The 19,187-nt window shown below is 42.6% G+C and overlaps 1 protein-coding gene across 3 annotated transcripts in view; it reads left to right on the top strand.

Annotated features, from left to right (window-relative positions):
• Positions 1-11,315, top strand: part of DSE (dermatan sulfate epimerase) — a 59,042-nt gene extending 47,727 nt beyond the window's left edge. For 2 of the 3 annotated variants that reach the window (XM_083176855.1, XM_083176854.1), the window contains exon 5: positions 8,196-11,315. In XM_083176855.1, the coding sequence (XP_083032981.1) occupies positions 8,196-9,942 (1,747 nt within the window). In that variant the 3' untranslated portion in view covers positions 9,943-11,315. The remainder of the gene's footprint in view (positions 1-8,195) is intronic. The other variant, XM_083176853.1, reaches the window with a different exon arrangement.
• The last annotated feature ends 7,872 nt before the right edge of the window (positions 11,316-19,187 follow it).

Below are 19,187 nucleotides of genomic sequence, written 5' to 3'. Positions count from 1 at the left end.
ATGTTCTATGGTGTTTGTTTTTCAGTTATAAGTTTGTCCTTACTACTGTTTTAGTGGTCTAGTGGCACACAGAAGTCTGCTCTTATTACATGTTCTATGGGTACTTGTGAGTTATCTGGACGCCCGATTTTTTGATTGTATGCCTTAAGTTAAGGCATACAATCAGATGCGATGCGATGCGATATCGCATCGCATCGCATCGCATGCGACCATCGGATGCGATGACCCGATTTTTCCATAGGAATCAATGTTAAAATGATTCCTATGGAAAAAGGGGTCCTTTTCATACCCCTACTATCCAAGTGGGCATGGAGTTGGATATAAACCTGTGGCGAGCGTAGCGAGCCACCGAGCCCGAAGCGTGGCGAGCGAAGCGAGCCCCGCGAGGGGACGGTATTCCGTGTCCCCTCGCGGGGCTCGCTACGCTCGCCACGCTTCGGGCTCGGTGGCTCGCTACGCTCGCCACAGGTTTATATCCAACTCCATGCCCACTTGGATAGTAGGGGTATGAAAAGGACCCCTTTTTCCCATTGAATTCCATGTTAAAATGGACTCAGTCCATTTTAACATTGATTCCTATGGAAAAATCGGGGCATCGCATCGCATCGCATCGCATCCGATGGTCGCATGCGATGCGATGCGATGTGCCCGATCCGACCCGATTTTCAAATCGGGCGTCCGGATAACTCACATGTACCGTTCTATGGTGTTTGTTTTTCAGTTATAAGTTTGTCGTTATTACTAGTCTATTCCCCCACTCATAGCATCTTTGATATGTCACAAGCTGAGATAAACATTGTTGATGAGGAACTACTGGCAGCAGCCCAGAATCAGCTGATTTCACTAACCGATGACAACGCCGATAAAATATTTCGAACAGATTGAGTTCAAAGATTTACCAACTGAAACATCTTCTGACCTGTTTTATAGATATTTAAAACTTAAAAAACGTGAAACAGATCTTTTGTTACACGGTCAATTTCTGAGTGATTACCACAGAAACAAACGAATCCCCAGAGGCTTCAGAATAGCCAACGTTCCCACAATAGGACGCACCAATCCACATTTTGTACAAAATGGTGCGGTGTCTTAAATAAATGTTCCGCCGACTTAATACTCCTTGTTGTTGAGGAGGTCGGTGTAGAGCTAAAAAAAATTAGATCAGACATACTGTAGATAAATTCAAAACACAGTACCTGAAAAAAACTGGTCGCAGACAAAAGTGAAACTTGGCTGGATAAGCTTAAAAATCAAGTTGACGCATACCACCAAGAACTTGTCCTATTTAAAAGGAAAAAACTAGAAACTGTCAACAATGATTACAAAAATCATTTAGTATATCGATGGCTTATCGGGGATTCGTTTGATAGACGTGGTGGTAGACGTAATCCCAGAAACAGACAATATAGGGACCAGAGATACACTGATCGGTCCTCCTTTGCTTCGTCATCTGGTAGTGAAACAACTGATAATCGGGTCAATAGAGGTGATTTTTTAGACCCCGGCCTACCCCCTTCCCAAAGAGGAAGAGGCAGAGAAAACACCCGAGGAGGGGCGGGTGGAAGAAAAGTGGGCAGACCGCGGAAATACCTAACATGATCTTTAATTTATCTTCATACATGTTGTCGGAGGCTGAGACATCTGTACTCTCATTAGGCATGTCATTTGTCCCCACCTGTAAACACGATATATTTGATTGGACTGTGGACATTTACAAATTTTGCAGGAAGTTACGGTGAAGGGAATGTTTTCCCACTGATAATACACCTGATATGTTAACAGTGAACAAATGCGTGAAAAAGAGTACATTTGATCCCATTTCACGCAATGAGAGCATAAAAACATTCTCTCGAATGCTCAATAACGATATGTTTAAGTCCACAACAGCCAAACCACAGTTTCATAACTTAACGTACCCACAAAGGGAAGCCCTGAACACACTGAAAAACAATCAACAGATTGTAATACGCCCCGCTGATAAAGGCGGGGCTGTAGTTATACAGGATTGGGATAGATACAATGCCGAGATTATCAGACAGCTCTCTGACACTAATACATACACAAAATTGACCTTCAATCCCACCTACTCGATTTAAACAAACGGTTGATACCATGATACATAATGCGTTGATAATGGGCATGATAGATGAAAAAACAGCCAATTATCTGTCAGTTGAATATCCCATCACGCCGATCATATACACGTTGCCAAAGATACACAAGCGGTTGGAGAACCCCCCGGGCCGACCAATAATATCTGCTCGTGGGTCGGTTGTCCAGCTGCTTGCCGTATATGTAGATAAATTTTTACAGCCCTTGGTATCCCGAGTCCCCAGCTACATTCAATATACTGGGCATTTTCTCTCTAAAATCAGTGATATACAGAATATCCATTCTGATGCCTGGCTGGCAACAATGGATGTCCAATCTTTATACACGGTTATTCCCCACAATGCTGGTATGGATGAGATCCGTAATGGCCTACAGTCAGCTGCCCACACCAAACCACCGATTGATTTCTTGCTATCTCTAGTAGAAATAATTTTGACCAAAAATTACTTCATATATGGCAACCAGTGCTATGGTCAGTGTAATGGGACCGCGATGGGAAGTAACATTGCTCCGGCGTATGCCAATCTGTATATGGCTGCGTTCGAAAATAAATTCATATATGGTACCTATGGTGACAAATTACAACAATTCTTTAGATACATAGATGATATTTTCATCATAGGCACAGGCACGAGGGAGGAGTTTGTTTGTATGGTGGAATCCCTGAATGCTCTTAATGAGCCTATTAAGTTTACTTTCGATATTGATAGGGCTAAAATGAATTTCTTGGATGTCACCGTCTTTCGTGATGGTGATAGACTAGGATCCACCCTATACAAAAAGGACAATGACCGCAATACCCTCCTTAGAGCTAACAGCCAACATCCTACGACTCTCAAGGAGAGCCTCCCTGTGTCGCAATTCCTGATGGTCTTGAGGATAAACTCATCACATGAACTTGCCATAAAACAAATTGATGAAATGCGGGACCGCTTTCTCCAGAGAGGGTACACTGCCACCACAATCGATAGATGCATTGAGAAAGCCCGGATAAAATATAGTAACACTGGGACCCAAAAACAGAGAGAAGAAAAACCACGGATGACTTATGTGAGCACATATGACCACACTTCTTTGACATCCAAAAAAATCATAAAAAAATACTGTCCATTGGTAGCCACCGACCCGGCACTCAAACTTGACCACACCACCACCGATGTGTGCCTATAAGAGGGGGCCTAATTTCCGCCAGCTACTTATGCGCCCGCTAGTCCAACTATCACCTACGACAGACTCTTGGCTAAGAAGTTTGAAGACTGGTTGTGTTAAGTGCACTTCATGCACGACTTGCAGAGCCATGCTTACGGGAGCATTCTTCCCTCATCCCCATTCGGGTAAAAAGATAAAGATCCTGCACAAGTTGACCTGTACCATGGATCACGTGATCTATTTACTCACATGTCCTTGTGGACTTTACTATATTGGACTGACAACCTGGAATTTTCGTGACCGTATGGCCAATCATAGACTTTCTATTAGGTCTGTGTTTGAAACTGGGAACTCTGACAAAACAGTTGCCAGACATTTTCTAAAACATAAACATCAAACTTCAACGCTTCGATGCATGCTTATTGATCATGTACCCAAATTACCCCGAGGAGGCAACCGCGAGTTAATACTAAAGAAAAAAGAAGCCCGTTCGATATTTGATCTAAATACATTGGACCCAAATGGGTTAAACGAAAACAACTCTTTGAATATTTTTCTACAATAAGGTCTATTTAATTATATGATTGATATGTACACAGTTCTGGAAATACACACAACCCCCCTGTTTGTCCACCAGCATTGGTAGCACTGAGGCTACAATTGGGTGGACAACATGGGATTTTAAAATATTTTTTGTATATTTCCTGTTTGTTTTGTTTATATTTATTCTTTTTGTTCATCCCACGTATGGTCTAAAAATATGAGGACTGGACCTTATATCTGTATACTGTCAGTGGTGTGCCATATATGCCGTATATATTTCTCTATTGGACTTATGATTATTATTTGATAAATATAACTAGCTTTTACCATTGTCGAGTACGAGTAGAGGTCTCGCTGAATACTTCATATAGCCACCCTTGTGCCATCTGGGTATTAGTGATTGTCAGGATGTGTCAAATATGTTGGTTATGACGGCAGGACACTCCCATTTATGGGTTGAAATGCCGGTCACACCAGCTGTATGGATGCACAGCACAGGGACAAATCCGTGTGAAAGAAGGAGTTAACAATATCCTTCTGATACTGCATGTTATATGTTGTTCGTTTTTCATTTATAAGTTTGTCCCCATTATATATGTTATATGGTGTGCGTTTTTCTGTTATAAGTTTGTTGTTTTATCCGGCTGCGATGCTGGTGACACGCACTGACCCGCACACTTCCGGGTCTTAGAATGATCCGGGTCAGCTGACCATAATTATTCTATGGACTGCTGCAGAACGCTGGCACGCAGGTGACACGCAGAGCCTTGTCTTTGGCGCCTGCGCGGCCTGTCAGTTGTACTGCTCTGACCAACCAGCTGCTGACACGCAGTTGGAACACACACTTCCGGGTCCGGGTGCTGCGGGCGGACACCTGCAGTCTCAGACGCCATTAGTGATCAGATCCACTGCTGGCTGTCATAACGATCAAGGTATTTGAAATGCCTCCACTAAACATCAGATGTATGCATGGACTTATATGATGTCTCTGTACTGTGCGTTATGTTTTATGTATATCACTAACAGGCTGGATAGGGTTGAGCTGGGAGGTTCTGAGTACTCTCTGCCGTTCTGACATGTCTGTCTTGACAAAGGCCCTTCGGGGTTGAAACGTCGACTATGTGATGTGATCGTCTGTGAATAAATATTTTTAGGACAGGAAAGAAATGTCACTGTGTGGTGCACCTATAGAAAATTTATTAAAATGTAACCTTTATTTAATTTGGTTAAAAGTATAGCGAAATAAAATGACACATAACATGAAGGACATACAAAATTTCGTTAAAAAAGGATATAGGTCATCCTTGCGACGTGGGGTCCCACACTCCTAATTCCCAATTTCCACTTAGATTCCGTACACTGTCTAGCAAAAATATTTTCTATTGTACATATAGATATGTGGCAGGCAATGAACGTATAAATCTTAATTGAGAAAAAATATAATCGCCCCAATCATAGGGGAAACTCGGCGCACTTTCAAGCAAAATATCAATTAGGGTATATAATATATATAGGGCAGCGTCAATATATAATTCAGTTGACCAGTGCTGGTATTGAGGGAGCACCGGTGGCGGATTAGATATAGTACTGGTGCGCTAATTGCATTAATTCAAAAATAGCGCTTATCATAGTATCTGACAGATAGCGTGTCGGCCGTATGATTTAACAGTATGGACTGGCCGGTGTTCTTATACGGGAACACTGGCAGCCGTTCCAAACACAGTATTCACACGCTAACCAAATGTGTTGGTAGCAGCGTTTTAACCCCTTAGTCCCTGGAGTGCGGCGTGTTCTATCGTGACACGCCGTCTCTCAATTAACAGGACTGGGTACAATATCTGACCGGTATCGTCTCCGCAGCGTTAATCTACAATTTAAACTTTGACAGCCGCTCTAAATGTAGTGTTCACACGCTGACCACCGTATCGGTAACAGCGGTGATCACTATACGCTGACTGAGCGTATCAGTAACAGCGTTGACCCCTCAGTCCCTGGAGTGCGGCGTGCTCTTTCGTGACACGCCGTCTCTCAATACACAGGACTGGGTGATGGTAGATAGGAGTGCACCCTCAGCCAACGGGCTGTATGCTAATGCGCCCGCTCAAAGCCACAATTTTTAAGCTAAACAGATCAAAATTTTTTTGTACATTTCAATGGGGGTGGGGGAGTGGGGATAGCCCACGAAGTGTACGGTCGGCGTACGCTTCGCTAATGAGCTTCGTCATTGGTCCTGACGAAGCTCATTAGCGAAGCGTACGCCGACCGTACACTTCGTGGGCTATCCCCACTCCCCCACCCCCATTGAAATGTACAAAAAACTTTTGATCTGTTTAGCTTAAAAATTGTGGCTTTGAGCGGGCGCATTAGCATACAGCCCGTTGGCTGAGGGTGCACTCCTATCTACCATCACCCAGTCCTGTGTATTGAGAGACGGCGTGTCACGAAAGAGCACGCCGCACTCCAGGGACTGAGGGGTCAACGCTGTTACTGATACGCTCAGTCAGCGTATAGTGATCACCGCTGTTACCGATACGGTGGTCAGCGTGTGAACACTACATTTAGAGCGGCTGTCAAAGTTTAAATTGTAGATTAACGCTGCGGAGACGATACCGGTCAGATATTGTACCCAGTCCTGTTAATTGAGAGACGGCGTGTCACGATAGAACACGCCGCACTCCAGGGACTAAGGGGTTAAAACGCTGCTACCAACACATTTGGTTAGCGTGTAAATACTGTGTTTGGAACGGCTGCCAGTGTTCCCGTATAAGAACACCGGCCAGTCCATACTGTTAAATCATACGGCCGACACGCTATCTGTCAGATACTATGATAAGCGCTATTTTTGAATTAATGCAATTAGCGCACCAGTACTATATCTAATCCGCCACCGGTGCTCCCTCAATACCAGCACTGGTCAACTGAATTATATATTGACGCTGCCCTATATATATTATATACCCTAATTGATATTTTGCTTGAAAGTGCGCAGAGTTTCCCCTATGATTGGGGCGATTATATTTTTTCTCAATTAAGATTTATACGTTCATTGCCTGCCACATATCTATATGTACAATAGAAAATATTTTTGCAAGACAGTGTACGGAATCTAAGTGGAAATTGGGAATTAGGAGTGTGGGACCCCACGTCGCAAGGATAACCTATATCCTTTTTTAACGAAATTTTGTATGTCCTTCATGTTATGTGTCATTTTATTTCGCTATACTTTTAACCAAATTAAATAAAGGTTACATTTTAATAAATTTTCTATAGGTGCACCACACAGTGACATTTCTTTCCTGTCATAAATAATGTATGCAATCACCCATGTCCCGTGGTAGCACACCCTCGCCTGTCAGATAAATTTATATCGCAAAGCATTTATTGAGGGTTCATCTCTTTTGATTTATCATATTTCTCCTGTGCGATTACCATCCCTTTCTCCTAAGTATAGAATAAATATTTTTACTTGCTGTGGTGGTGAGTGCCCTCTCTGGCTTTAAAACCTGGACCCTGTTGCTATATTTGGAAATTGACTTCCTTAGGGGAGCACCCCATGTTTGTACACTGCCTGGATAAGTGTACGATCTCTGGATATATATATGTGTGTGTGTGTGTGTGTATATATGTGTGTATATATGTGTGTGTGTATATATATATATATATATATATATATATATATATTCTTTCGTTTGCCTTCTTACTGTGGTTGTGTTCATGTACACCTGGCCTAATGTGGCCTAATTTTGCATTAAACAGCCCTTCTCATGGCGCATATCGGTAGTGCTGGGTGTTTATTTTGCGACCATTTCCGTTAAATAGCACCTTACTGTATTAGGCAAAACGGAGCAAATAGGAAGCACAAGCATTTCTTCTGCAGATACAGCAGCAGTCATAGGGTGATATTGAATCTCCCGACGCTATGTCCCTTGACAGCATTGAACAGGGATATCGTCAGAACATGCCGACTTTACAATCAGTCGGGCGCGTTCTGCCAGGAATTGTCGAGCTCCCGGCCACAGATCGACAATTTCCGCCGGCTTCTCACGGCCACGCCCCATTCTTGCGGCCATGCCCCCTTCTCAGTGCTTGGCAGTTGGGACATGAAATACCGCCTGCCGATTCAGTGTCAAGCCGGCCGAGTACGGGACAGGGTCACGGCTGTCGGGCCAGCATCTGTATTGATTGTATACAATCATTGATCGTTTTTTCTTTTGTAAATATAATGTTTCTTCTTTTATACCTTTTTAACTTTTCTATTTACCAGTAGTAATAGAACATTATATGCAAGTTATAAATGCTCAGAGATTGAACTACACTTTTTAATGTTAATGCTTTGGTTTATTGATATGTAGACAATGTGAAATATAGTAACAGGCCTTTTTTTTTGGCAGGTATGATGCATCCTTACCACCTACACCCCCACCAGATTTTGGCACTCCTCGATTGCATATCTTTGAAGACTGGGGAGTGGTGACATATGGGAGCTCTCTGCCTGCTGAAATCAATAGGCCATTTATCTCCTTTAAGTCAGGGAAGCTTGGAGGTCGTGCAATATTTGACATTGTTCACAAAAACAAATACAAAGAATGGGTTAAAGGATGGAGGAATTTTAATGCTGGACATGAACATCCAGACCAGAATTCCTTCACATTTGCTCCTAACGGATTTCCTTTTATAACCGAGGCATTATATGGACCAAAGTATAGTTTTTTAAATAATGTTCTAATGTTTTCCCCGTCTGTGTCCGATTGCTGCTTTGCTCCATGGGAAGGACAAGTGACTGAGGATTGTACTTCAAAATGGCTAAAATACAAGGTCAGTGATGCCGCAGACTCTCATGGTAGGATAGTGGCATCGATGGAAAAAAGTGGAGTTGTTTTCATCAGGGGTGAAGGAGTTTCAGCCTACAGCCCTAAATTGAAATTAAAGAGTGTTCAAAGAAATCTTGTTCTACTTCACCCCCAACTGCTACTTGTTGTTGACCATATTCACCTGGACCATAGTAGCAAATTAGATGCAACAACCAGTTTTTTCCACAATGTAGACATGCCCTTTGAGGAAACCTCTATTGATGGTATTCATGGGGCAATACTTAGGCACAGGGAGGACCTTTATAAAATGTACTGGATGGATGACACAGGCTTGAGTGAGAAAGCCGTCATTACATCAATGAACTACCCACGGGGTTACCCGTACAATGGTACCAATTATGTGAATGTTACGACCCGTCTCAGGAAACCAATCACAAGATCAATATACCTTTTCATCGGACCTTCTGTTGATGTTGAAAGCTTCAGTGTTCATGGAGACTATCAGCAAGTCGATGTGTTCCTTGCTACTAGTGACCATGCATACGCAGTCTACCTCTTCACCGGCGAAACCCCAAGCCAGTCAGTGTATGCAAAGGTAGTTGCCGACCGGCAGAAAATAGTTTTTGACAAAAGTTCATCCATCAGAGGCTCCTCACCTACTGAGGTTAAAGATTATGTCACTGTTGTGGAGCAGAACCTCCAGCACTTCAAGCCAGTTTTTCAACAACTTGAGAAGCAAATACTGTCCCATGTAAAGAATACAGCCAGCTTTAGGAAGACCGCTGAAAGGCTGCTTAGATTTTCAGATAAAAGAAATACAGAGGAAGCGATTGAAAAGATATTTTCCATATCTCAGCAGCAGAAGCAAAAAGGCAAGATTAAAAGAACCAAAAAGGGATCCCAAAACTTTATCAATGCTGTTCCGGACTTATTTGCACAAATAGAGGTAAATGAAAAGCAGACACGACAGAAAGCCATGGCTTTGGCCCAGAGTGAGACCCCAATCAGTGAGGATGAAGAAATGAAAGATCTTCTGGACTTTGTGGATGAACCATTAGTAAGGCAGACATCTATCTCTTCTAGCAGACATGTTTCCCAGCATATGTTGACAACACGCCACAATGGGGCTTCTTCTATTTCTGCTTCATACGTTCGACTGTTTCTAATTCTAAACATTGCCATCTTTATAGTTCTGTTAGCATTACAGTTATCCCGATTTCTAAAGACTAAGAGTATGCATCGAAAGAGAGGTCTTTATGCCATACTTTCTATTGACTGTTGCATTTTAATGTATTTGTACACTTCATGTTATAAAACCCAGTGTTAGAAGTTGCCTCCTGCACAGACCTCTGCCTCCGCCAGGACTCACTTTATGCAAATAATTGGGACCATCAGCCCACTTGTGGGAAACTTCTTTATGATTTTTCTAAAAGTATAATTTCCTGTCCTTTCCACATCCAGTAGGTCTGTATTTTTATATTTCCCGTAAAGGGGGGAAAAAAATACTATAAACAATGTAGAGACTCTTCTGTAAATGAGTATACTCAAACTGGAAATCATTCATGCAAAAGTTTAAATAAATATGCATTATTTTTTTACAGTCCCTCAATGTATGGAAATTCTATACAAATATAAAATTTAAATAGCCGTACAAGTGCTCAAACTGTCACAATAATTATATTTTATGTGTCTGACTACCATTTTGCTTACTGACTAACACACTTTATAATGTAGATATGTTGGATATAGTTTGCTTGCTGATGAAGTGATGTTTAGTTGTAATGAGCAATCCATTTGTTTTGAGACTGATTCATGCAAGAAAAATGAAACTTTTTTTTTTGTTCTGAATTTAAAAAAATGTAATAGAATGGCATCACTAATTGCAAAATATTGTGAAAGATTGACCTTTCCTAAACAAAAAGTGTGAAAACATAATCTCTTCATTTAGCTGCAACAGCAAATTTTATCACATTGAGCAATTATTGGTACACTGCACAACACATGCACAGAGGTATCTGATAGCACTGTATAACAAAGGAAAGACACAGGGGTGTCAGTGGGATAGACATGCAATGTGGAGCCTGTAGTTAGTGTTCCATGGGTGTTTTAATCACAAAAATTGTGAAGCTAATAGCCTGGGAGAATGTTGCGTCTCCATTTTCTACTGAGTCACTACAAAGGTACTGATGACTGCTGAAAAACTATCCATGCTCCGGCTAACAACGGCATAATCCCAGCCAGCTGATGCTCTTCACATTGATGCAGGGAATGCTGTTTAGTCTGCTGCATGACAGATGACATTCATTAACTCTTCATTGTACAAACACGTTGTTTATGTCCTCCTGCCTTTAAACCACAGTCAATTTGTGAAAAATTATTGAAATTTTAACTTTGTAGGATTGTATGTAAAGGGTGTTGGCTTCATTTGTGATCACAGTTGAGATAGTAGGGTTTTCTTAAAGTGTTTGCAGTGTAAGGAAATTGCAAATCTGCAATTTTCCATTTAAATCACAGAAGCCACAGTAGTTTCACTTCATTTGAATCACTGGATGTGTCTTAACCCTTTGAGTGCTAACATCTCTGAGAAATGTGAGTGATGCTTGCATTTTTAGCAGATATTTTGCATATTTGTTATAATATTTTTTCACTTTTATTAGCATTCATATATATTTCCTATCTAAGGTAAGCATTACAGGTCATTATGATAAATAAAAATGTTTGCTTGGCAATTTTCACACTACTTTTGACCAATTAATTTGGCACTCAAAGGGTTAAAGCCCCTATACACTAGTCCGACTTAAGCCCGATTTTACCCAATTCTGAAGGAATCAGTGGTACTTGTTTCCTAGCACGGCGCCACCGATTTTAATTGTATGAAATTGGGTCGCAAAAACCAGGTCGATTGCATCGCATGCAACCAAATTGCGTGCGATGCGATCGACCCGATTTTTTTACATTGGAACCAATGTTAAATGGTCCCTGAGACCCGATTTTACATTGGCCCCAATGTTAAATGTCCCCCAGACCCCATTTTTCATTGCATGCCCCCCCCCCCCCCATTGTTAACGCCACGGTCAACATCAACCCGAAGCGTGGCTAGCAGCGGCGGTACGCGTCATCCGACCTTTTCATACCCTCACTATCCACGTCGGCGTGGAGTTGATTTTATATAGTGTGGCAAGCGCAGCGAGCCACTGAGCCCGAAGCTTGGCGAGGAGACGCGCGTTACTTCAGACGGTATGGTGGTATGAAAAGGTCGGAGGATGCGTTCCGCCACCCCTCGTCACACTTCGAGTTGGGGTTTATCGTGGGCAGACGTTAACAATGGGGGGGTGCATTTGACATACATATTACCCATCTGGGTGGCTATACAATCAAAAATCGGGTATGGGGGGCCATTTAACATTGGTTCCTATGTAAAATCGGGTCCCTCGCATTGGTCGCATTTTTACATTGTTGGGACAGGTCTTAAAAAGCCCGAAATCGGGTCGTTCGGGTCCCATCGCATACCTTAAATTAAGGTATGCGATGGGACCTGACGGGCGCCCTGCTAGGAAACAAGTACCGAATCAGCGAATGGGACGGCCTTGCAAGTGTTCACATGCTTCCACTATGCCATTTTTAAATAAGCTGCTATGTATAGGCTCTCTCCTCCCATTAATTTCAATGGAATCGGGCAGCGAGCTACAGTAAGCTGCTAAAGGCCTGCCATGATGTGTATGCATTGCCGTGCCACTTTACACTGCTATATGGAGCAACAGTGGCAATAGGATACATCTATAACATAAGGTTATTATAAAATTATAGTTCTATAAAACTTTTTTTTTTTTTTCTAAAAAAAAAAAAAAATTTAACAAATAAAAACACAAAATAAATTATGGCAACAGATTGAGCAACATTGTAATGTCATTATGGCAGCCAGGTGCCCCACTGCATGCTTTCCAGGTGGTGTCGGACATCCTGTTTATCATCTACAATTTGAGGAACCAAAATAGTTTATTATAAAAATGATTATAAACCTACAGTCTAGGGGTCATTTATCAAAAATGGTATTTCCTCTGCGAACTGGGCCAGGTAGTTACCCATGTGAAATATAGTATTTCAGCATGTAATATGCAATTTTTATAGAGCCATGCATCATACTACGCTCACCAGGACAGGGCCTCCAAAAAGGAGCACAAGCCGCAATGTGCTCTGGTAGCAGCCTATCCTCCTGGCAGGGCCAGATTTGCCACTAGGCCCATGAGGCAAGGGCCTAGTGGCGGCACAAATTGCAGCCAGGAATCTCGCCCAGCAAATGTCACTAGCTCCTGGTGTCTACGGGCAGCAGCATCGGATGGCCGAGCGGGCAGCAGCAGCACTGACATTACCTTTTACACAGCTGCCCACAGAGACCCGTAGCTAGTGACCTGTGTGGGCGATGCTCCTGCTTATACAGGTGCCGGTGGTACCCTACCCATGCTGTACTATATGCTGCTAGTGCTCCCTACATGGGCGCTCCCTGTGCCGGCATGCACTCTACCTCCCGGACACTTCAGCCGCATGGACACTGGCGCTGAGGTGTCGGTGTGGCCCACCACTAGCTGCAGGAGCCTCCGCCAGGAGGATTACAGGCGGAGATGGAGGAGTTCCATCGTTGATGTGCAGGGTGAGGATTGGCGGCTGCGGGAATAGGTGGACAAGGTGAACCGCCAGGTGGAGGTACTGTGCAGGGCGACTTGACTGAATGCCGTGGATAAACCGGCCAGGTACTCTGGGGAATGGGGGGGAGGGGGAGTGTGTTGCTTAGGGGCAGGCTGACCCCAAAATCCGGCCCTGCCTCCTGGATACATACGGACCTGCAGGCTTTGCTATGGAAAGTTCTGGGGGACTTCTCTGCTGGCTAATTTAGGAATTTATAGCCTACAGCGGACTATGGCCATCTTCAGAAAGCAGTAGCTGCATGTAACAATCTAAGTAGGCAAATCTAATATCATTGCATCGCCGCCCCCCCCCCCCCCCCCCCCCCCCAAGCATAACCAGCCTTGGGGAAAAAGTGGTGGTTTACCCCGATATTTAAGAAATCAGCACCGGGCTCTTTGTTTAGTCCTGGTTCCAAAAATATGGGGGACAAAAAGAGTAGGGGTACACTGTAATTTGGTACTAGAACCAGGCTCCCAACAGACAGCGGTGTCATGCCACAGCCGGGGACACTTTAAACAAGATCCATTGGACATAAAATGAACACCCTGGCTGGTCAGCTCTGGATGGTGTACCTGGGGCAGTGGAATCCCTCAAAAAGGGACCCCTCCCACCCAGGCTTAACCCTTCCAGGACTAAAGCCCTTGGGCGTTGGATGCTGGGGCTGATTATTTTGTGGTTAGTAATAGAAATAAAAGGTAACATTGGGTTGTGCAGTAGAACCACTTTGAGAACCACAAGTTCCAGCATGCAGGGCATTAAGGGCCTGTTGAGACTAGTAGTCCTACTGCATAACCATTGTTACAATGAATACACACTGACACCCAGGAAAGTGAGTTTTATCAACATACAGGAACACACAGATTTAATGTACGCAAACATACACACTCCCCTCCCCACACCCTTGCTAGTCTATCCTATTCTCCAGTAGGGCTCCAGGGATTTAGAAAAAAAACAACCCCAAACTGGAGAAGCTGCTGTGTGTGTACTCCGAAAACACTGCCCCTCTGTTGAGAGGGAATCCAAGTTATGTTAGTCACTAGGTATATTAGGGCTGATTTGTTTTTTTACAAATTATATTTTACCAAAAAAACATACATTCCATTACTAAAAACTCACCAGAAATGGCAAGTGATTTCTAACTTTGTCTAAAAATTTGCACCCTATTATATTCCACCCGAAATATCAGATCTCTCAGACATACATTACAGACATACAAAGGACGTCTGCTTGTTTAATTGGTACTTATATAGTCATTGGTTCCACACTATTAGTATCATGTGTACGCATGCAATAGCATACAATAATTGAAGTTGTTAAATCTGCATGCATGAAAGCCAGAGGAGTGAGGTTTATCATGTTGATGATGCTGTTGTAGCACCATTTTATGTGAAGCCAATTCCATTGGAAGAACCAGAATATGCTGCAGATACGATTCCTCAAGCACCTACTCCAACTTTGGTTTAATATTGGTCTAAAAAAGACTTGAACTGATCCCTCTGCAGATGACCTTGCTGGCTAACATCAGCTACTCATCTTAAAAGAGAAATTTGCATTCATGATTAAGGAGACAATGGCAAGATCTGATTCAAAGCTCAAAAAGAACAGCGAGAAGGACAAGATCTGGAAAAAGTTTGCCCATGATTAACAGAATTTCATGGCAGATAAGAACCGTTTGGCCCATCTAGTAGGTCTCTTTTTAAAAAAAAAAGAACTTCCTGTTACCTTAAACCACTTTGTAAGCGTTTGCCTTTACCACCTCTGATGGTTGGCAATTCCACTTGTCCACCACACTTTCTGTGAAGTAATATTTCCATACATTTCCCCTGAATCTTCCTCCTTCCAGTTTCATTGACCGTCTTGAAGATATACTTTTCTTAATTAAAGGGAATGTGTAGTATCCCAGTGGGATGCTGGTGTTTATAGAGACGCTGGCATCAAAACTAGGAGACCGGCAATGGAATCCTGACATCAATGAGGATGCCGGCACTGAAATCCTGACTGACGGGATGTTGAATGTAAATTTGAAGGGGCAGGTTAGGATTAGGCAGGGGAAGTTGGGGGTGATTTTGGTTTAGGTACTAAGGGGGCACTTAACGGTTAGGCTGTGGGGGAGAAGGAGCGGTTAGGGTTAGGCTGGGGGTTGGACGGCAGTATATTTACCTGATGCCTGTCAGGATTTCCCTAGTCGAGATGCTGGTGTTGGTATTGTGAACACTAGCATTCCAATCGCCGGTCATCTATATGTATCCCCTTTGAAGAATATCTTTCTCCTGTTCCTTGTTAAAACTCTTGATGTATATTTATATGAACATTTTTATCCTGTTCACCCTTTCACTTCTCTGCTCCAAACTATACATATTAATAAGGTGGCATCCCTAATTTTTTTATCTAAAAAAAAAAATCTATCCTCTATGAATCGATTCCATGTGTTCTTTTACATGGGGTGATTTGTACAGAAGGCTGGGAATAAAGTAGAGGTGGCGGTCAGACTTGGCAAAGTAGAGTGGTGGAGGGATTATCCTTCAGTCCTTCGAATTGGCTCCTCAGGACTAAAGGATACTATCCTCCTCTGGACTATCATGGGGTCAATAGTAGGTTCGAGATGCAGTTGAAATTGCAGCAGTCAAAATACAGACGCCGGAATCCCGTCCTCCGAAATCCCGGCACTTTGTCCCTCTGTGGGTGTCCACGACACCCATAGAGGGAGAATAAATTAGTGCACTGCGCATAGCGAGGCATCGGGCCCGCAAGGGGGGGGCGATCCACGTCCGACCCCCCCCCCTGTTGGGATTTTGACAGCCGGATTTTCGTATCAATCCCATAGGTTCATGGAAATCATGGAACCAATGGAAGTGATAGAGCTTCCACTGCGAAACCCTGCATCTTGGGCCTGGTAATCCATTTTGTTTTTAAAAAAATCATTATAAATAGAATTTTTTTTAAATGAATTAACAACTGACCCATGTTATGTGGTATTGCAGTATGCCTGTAAGTAATTCTACAATTACAATTCTATTTATATATGTGTGCTTTCACTGTATTGCACCATTAGTTTTTATTCTACATATGGTCCTATTCTCAAGCTCCAAAGAGTATGCTTCGACGTGGAAACAGACACCTTATTGTGCATCTACTAAGTATGCCTATGTACGGAGCTAATGTGCTTACATATAAATAATGTGCAAGCATCTTTCTCCTTGTGCCTGATTAACATGCGCTTACTGATAGGGGAGCACTCCTAGAATCTTGGATTTCTCAATCTTGGGCCTAAAGAAGGATCATGCTCATTATAAACTCCTTTCCAGTATCATGGACCAATTCTGTTAGATTGTATTAAATTGTTGTGCTTTTTATCTGTACCCGACAGCTGTCTCTAATACCCCTTTCAGACAGAAAAGTCTGAAAATCATGGCAAATACACAGCATTTCAAATGCTGTGTCATTTTGCTGGGAGCAGCCTGACCCCCCTTCACACAGAAGAACAAATTACAGGGGTAGAAATTTTCAACCTGGTAATTTGTTCTTCTGTGTGTAGGGGGGTCAGGCTTCTCCCGGCAAAATGACACAGCATTTGAAATGCTGTGTAGTTGCCAGGATTTTCAGACTTTTCTGTCTGAAAGGGGTAATAGAGACAGCTGTCGGGTAAATACACGGCATTTCAAATGCCGTGTCATTTTGCCGGGAGCAGCCTGACTCTCATTTACACAGAAGAACAAATTACCGGGTTGAAAATTTGTACCCGGTAATTTGCTGAATAACACGGGTATTTCTTCTGTGTGAAAGGATCAACATGGGTCATAAATCCCGTGGTCAATTCCAGGGTCGGAGGCACGGGATTTATAATACAGGTGTACCCTTTCACACAAAAATAAGGAACCGTGTTATTCACGAAATTACCGGGTAGAACTGCTCACCCAGTAATTTAGTTTTCGGTCTGAAAGGGGTATAATAAGCCTTGTTGTTCAATGGATAATATTGCTATAAGGTTAGAACACTGATGCTAGTGCATAATATTATCAATACCGCTCTGTGTTTTCAGAGTTTGGTACCACATCCATCTGTTGTGGTTTGTGCATATTGGTATGCGGTGGTGTTCACCTGCTCGCTAGTGAGTTGGGTATTCACTACTTCCCTCATGCACACAAAAAATCGTGGAATCAGTGCTGCATTGCTTGATAATTGCGCACAAACATCAAAACGACCCTATGTACATGGATAAAAATGCATATCTTTAAATCTACACCATAAGACTGTGCCCATCTACATGGTTTGTTTCATACTATTTAACACTTGTGCCAGAACTATCTTTGGTGCAAAAGATCCGTCTGAAATCAGGCACGTCTTAACATATGTTTTATTCTGTCTGCAGTTGCATTGACACGCTGGCTTAGTATACACATGTAGCACTGTGGGGCATACTGATAAACATTGCCATATAATAATGGATCGTGTTTCTTCAACAAGAACTACTTCTAGTATCTCTACAGCAAGGAAAGAAAGAAAATATCTTAAGCTGGCTAAAGATGTCGGTTTGCTACAACCCAGTTATGTTTTATCTCCATTTCCTTTTGTAAAGCGCAACAGTATTTGCTGCATTATATAAGAAACTGTAAATAAATATAACGCATCCATGCAGACAGCCTTCAGAAATGTTCAATTACAGTTTTTTTTATACAGCATGCGTGTTAATTATAATCTGTATTTGATGCTATTCTTTGTAAAGTATATTAGTTTATTAACCAAAATAAAATCATACATTCTCTATACATATATGTAAATGCTCAGACAAGTGCACATGCCAATTTCAACACATTCACTTCATACAGTATCTAACTTACAACACAGTACAAGAACATCTTCAATACATGCAAAAAATTACTGTTATACCTACAAAGCAAGATAAGAGTACAGTATATTTGTAGAAGACTTATTCAAGGAGATAATAGCGGTATTTAATGACGCCGGTGAGGTGGATTGCTGAAAACAAGTCATTCTTGCCATCAAACCCCCTCAACGGCTGCTTGCTGTATTCAATGTTCCTGTGAAGCCGGTTTCCCCTAAACATCGAATTTGGCCACAAATGCAACAAGCCCGCAGCATTTTGTGGTGAGCTCCGCCGTTTAGATGGCCGCACTCCACCTCAAAACAATAAATCAAAGACTTTGTCCAGTGGTTGGTTTTTAAATAAACACAGCGAAAATTTCATAGACAATATATATTCCTCGGAAAAAGTAGAATAAATCAATAATGTGATATCCAATTCATTATCATCAAGGAAAATAATTATAGTGGCGCAGGACACGCCCTCTTGTGGTTAGTGGTGGGGGATGGTAGGATTAGTGTCAAAATTAAGACATAAGGAAAAAGAGGAGACAGGATATAGAAATCAAGTATCGCTCCCACAGCGTGTTGGCTTCTGCTGTTATGATGTACTACAGCACCGCCTATTCCCTGTTAGTTCCCCAGACAGGTACTGGGCCGGCCCTTCACTGTTTAGCTTCTGGGTTCGGATGGTACCAGGCGGTTCATTGAGGTATGGCTGTAAATTGATAATGAGAGAGCACACGGTTGGTCCGAAATGAGCTAAAGTGTGCTTCTGCTGTTGGCCCAGCCACAAAGAATCCCTCCCTGTTACCACGTGGGCATAGCAAGGAGACAGATTGTGGCGGTGCCAATGAGAGAGTCACCGAAAATTCGATTGGAGGGAATAGTGAGGAGGGTGAATGTGATGTCTAGTCCCCACTTCTGCTGTCCGCAATCTTACGATGTATAGGATTGCGGATGAGAGAGAGGGGGCAAGGTGATCCTCCCTTGAATGAGGAAAAGAAAGTGATTATGGCACGTTGCCTGAATGTAAATGCGAATGTACCCTCAGTCCAATTTATGGCT

Source organism: Crinia signifera, chromosome 3, assembly GCF_055691185.1.
Source record: "Crinia signifera chromosome 3, ASM5569118v1, whole genome shotgun sequence".
Lineage (NCBI taxonomy): Eukaryota > Metazoa > Chordata > Amphibia > Anura > Myobatrachidae > Crinia > Crinia signifera.
The sequence above is the reverse complement of the archived record's forward strand: the minus strand, read 5'-3'. Positions and strand labels throughout refer to the sequence as shown.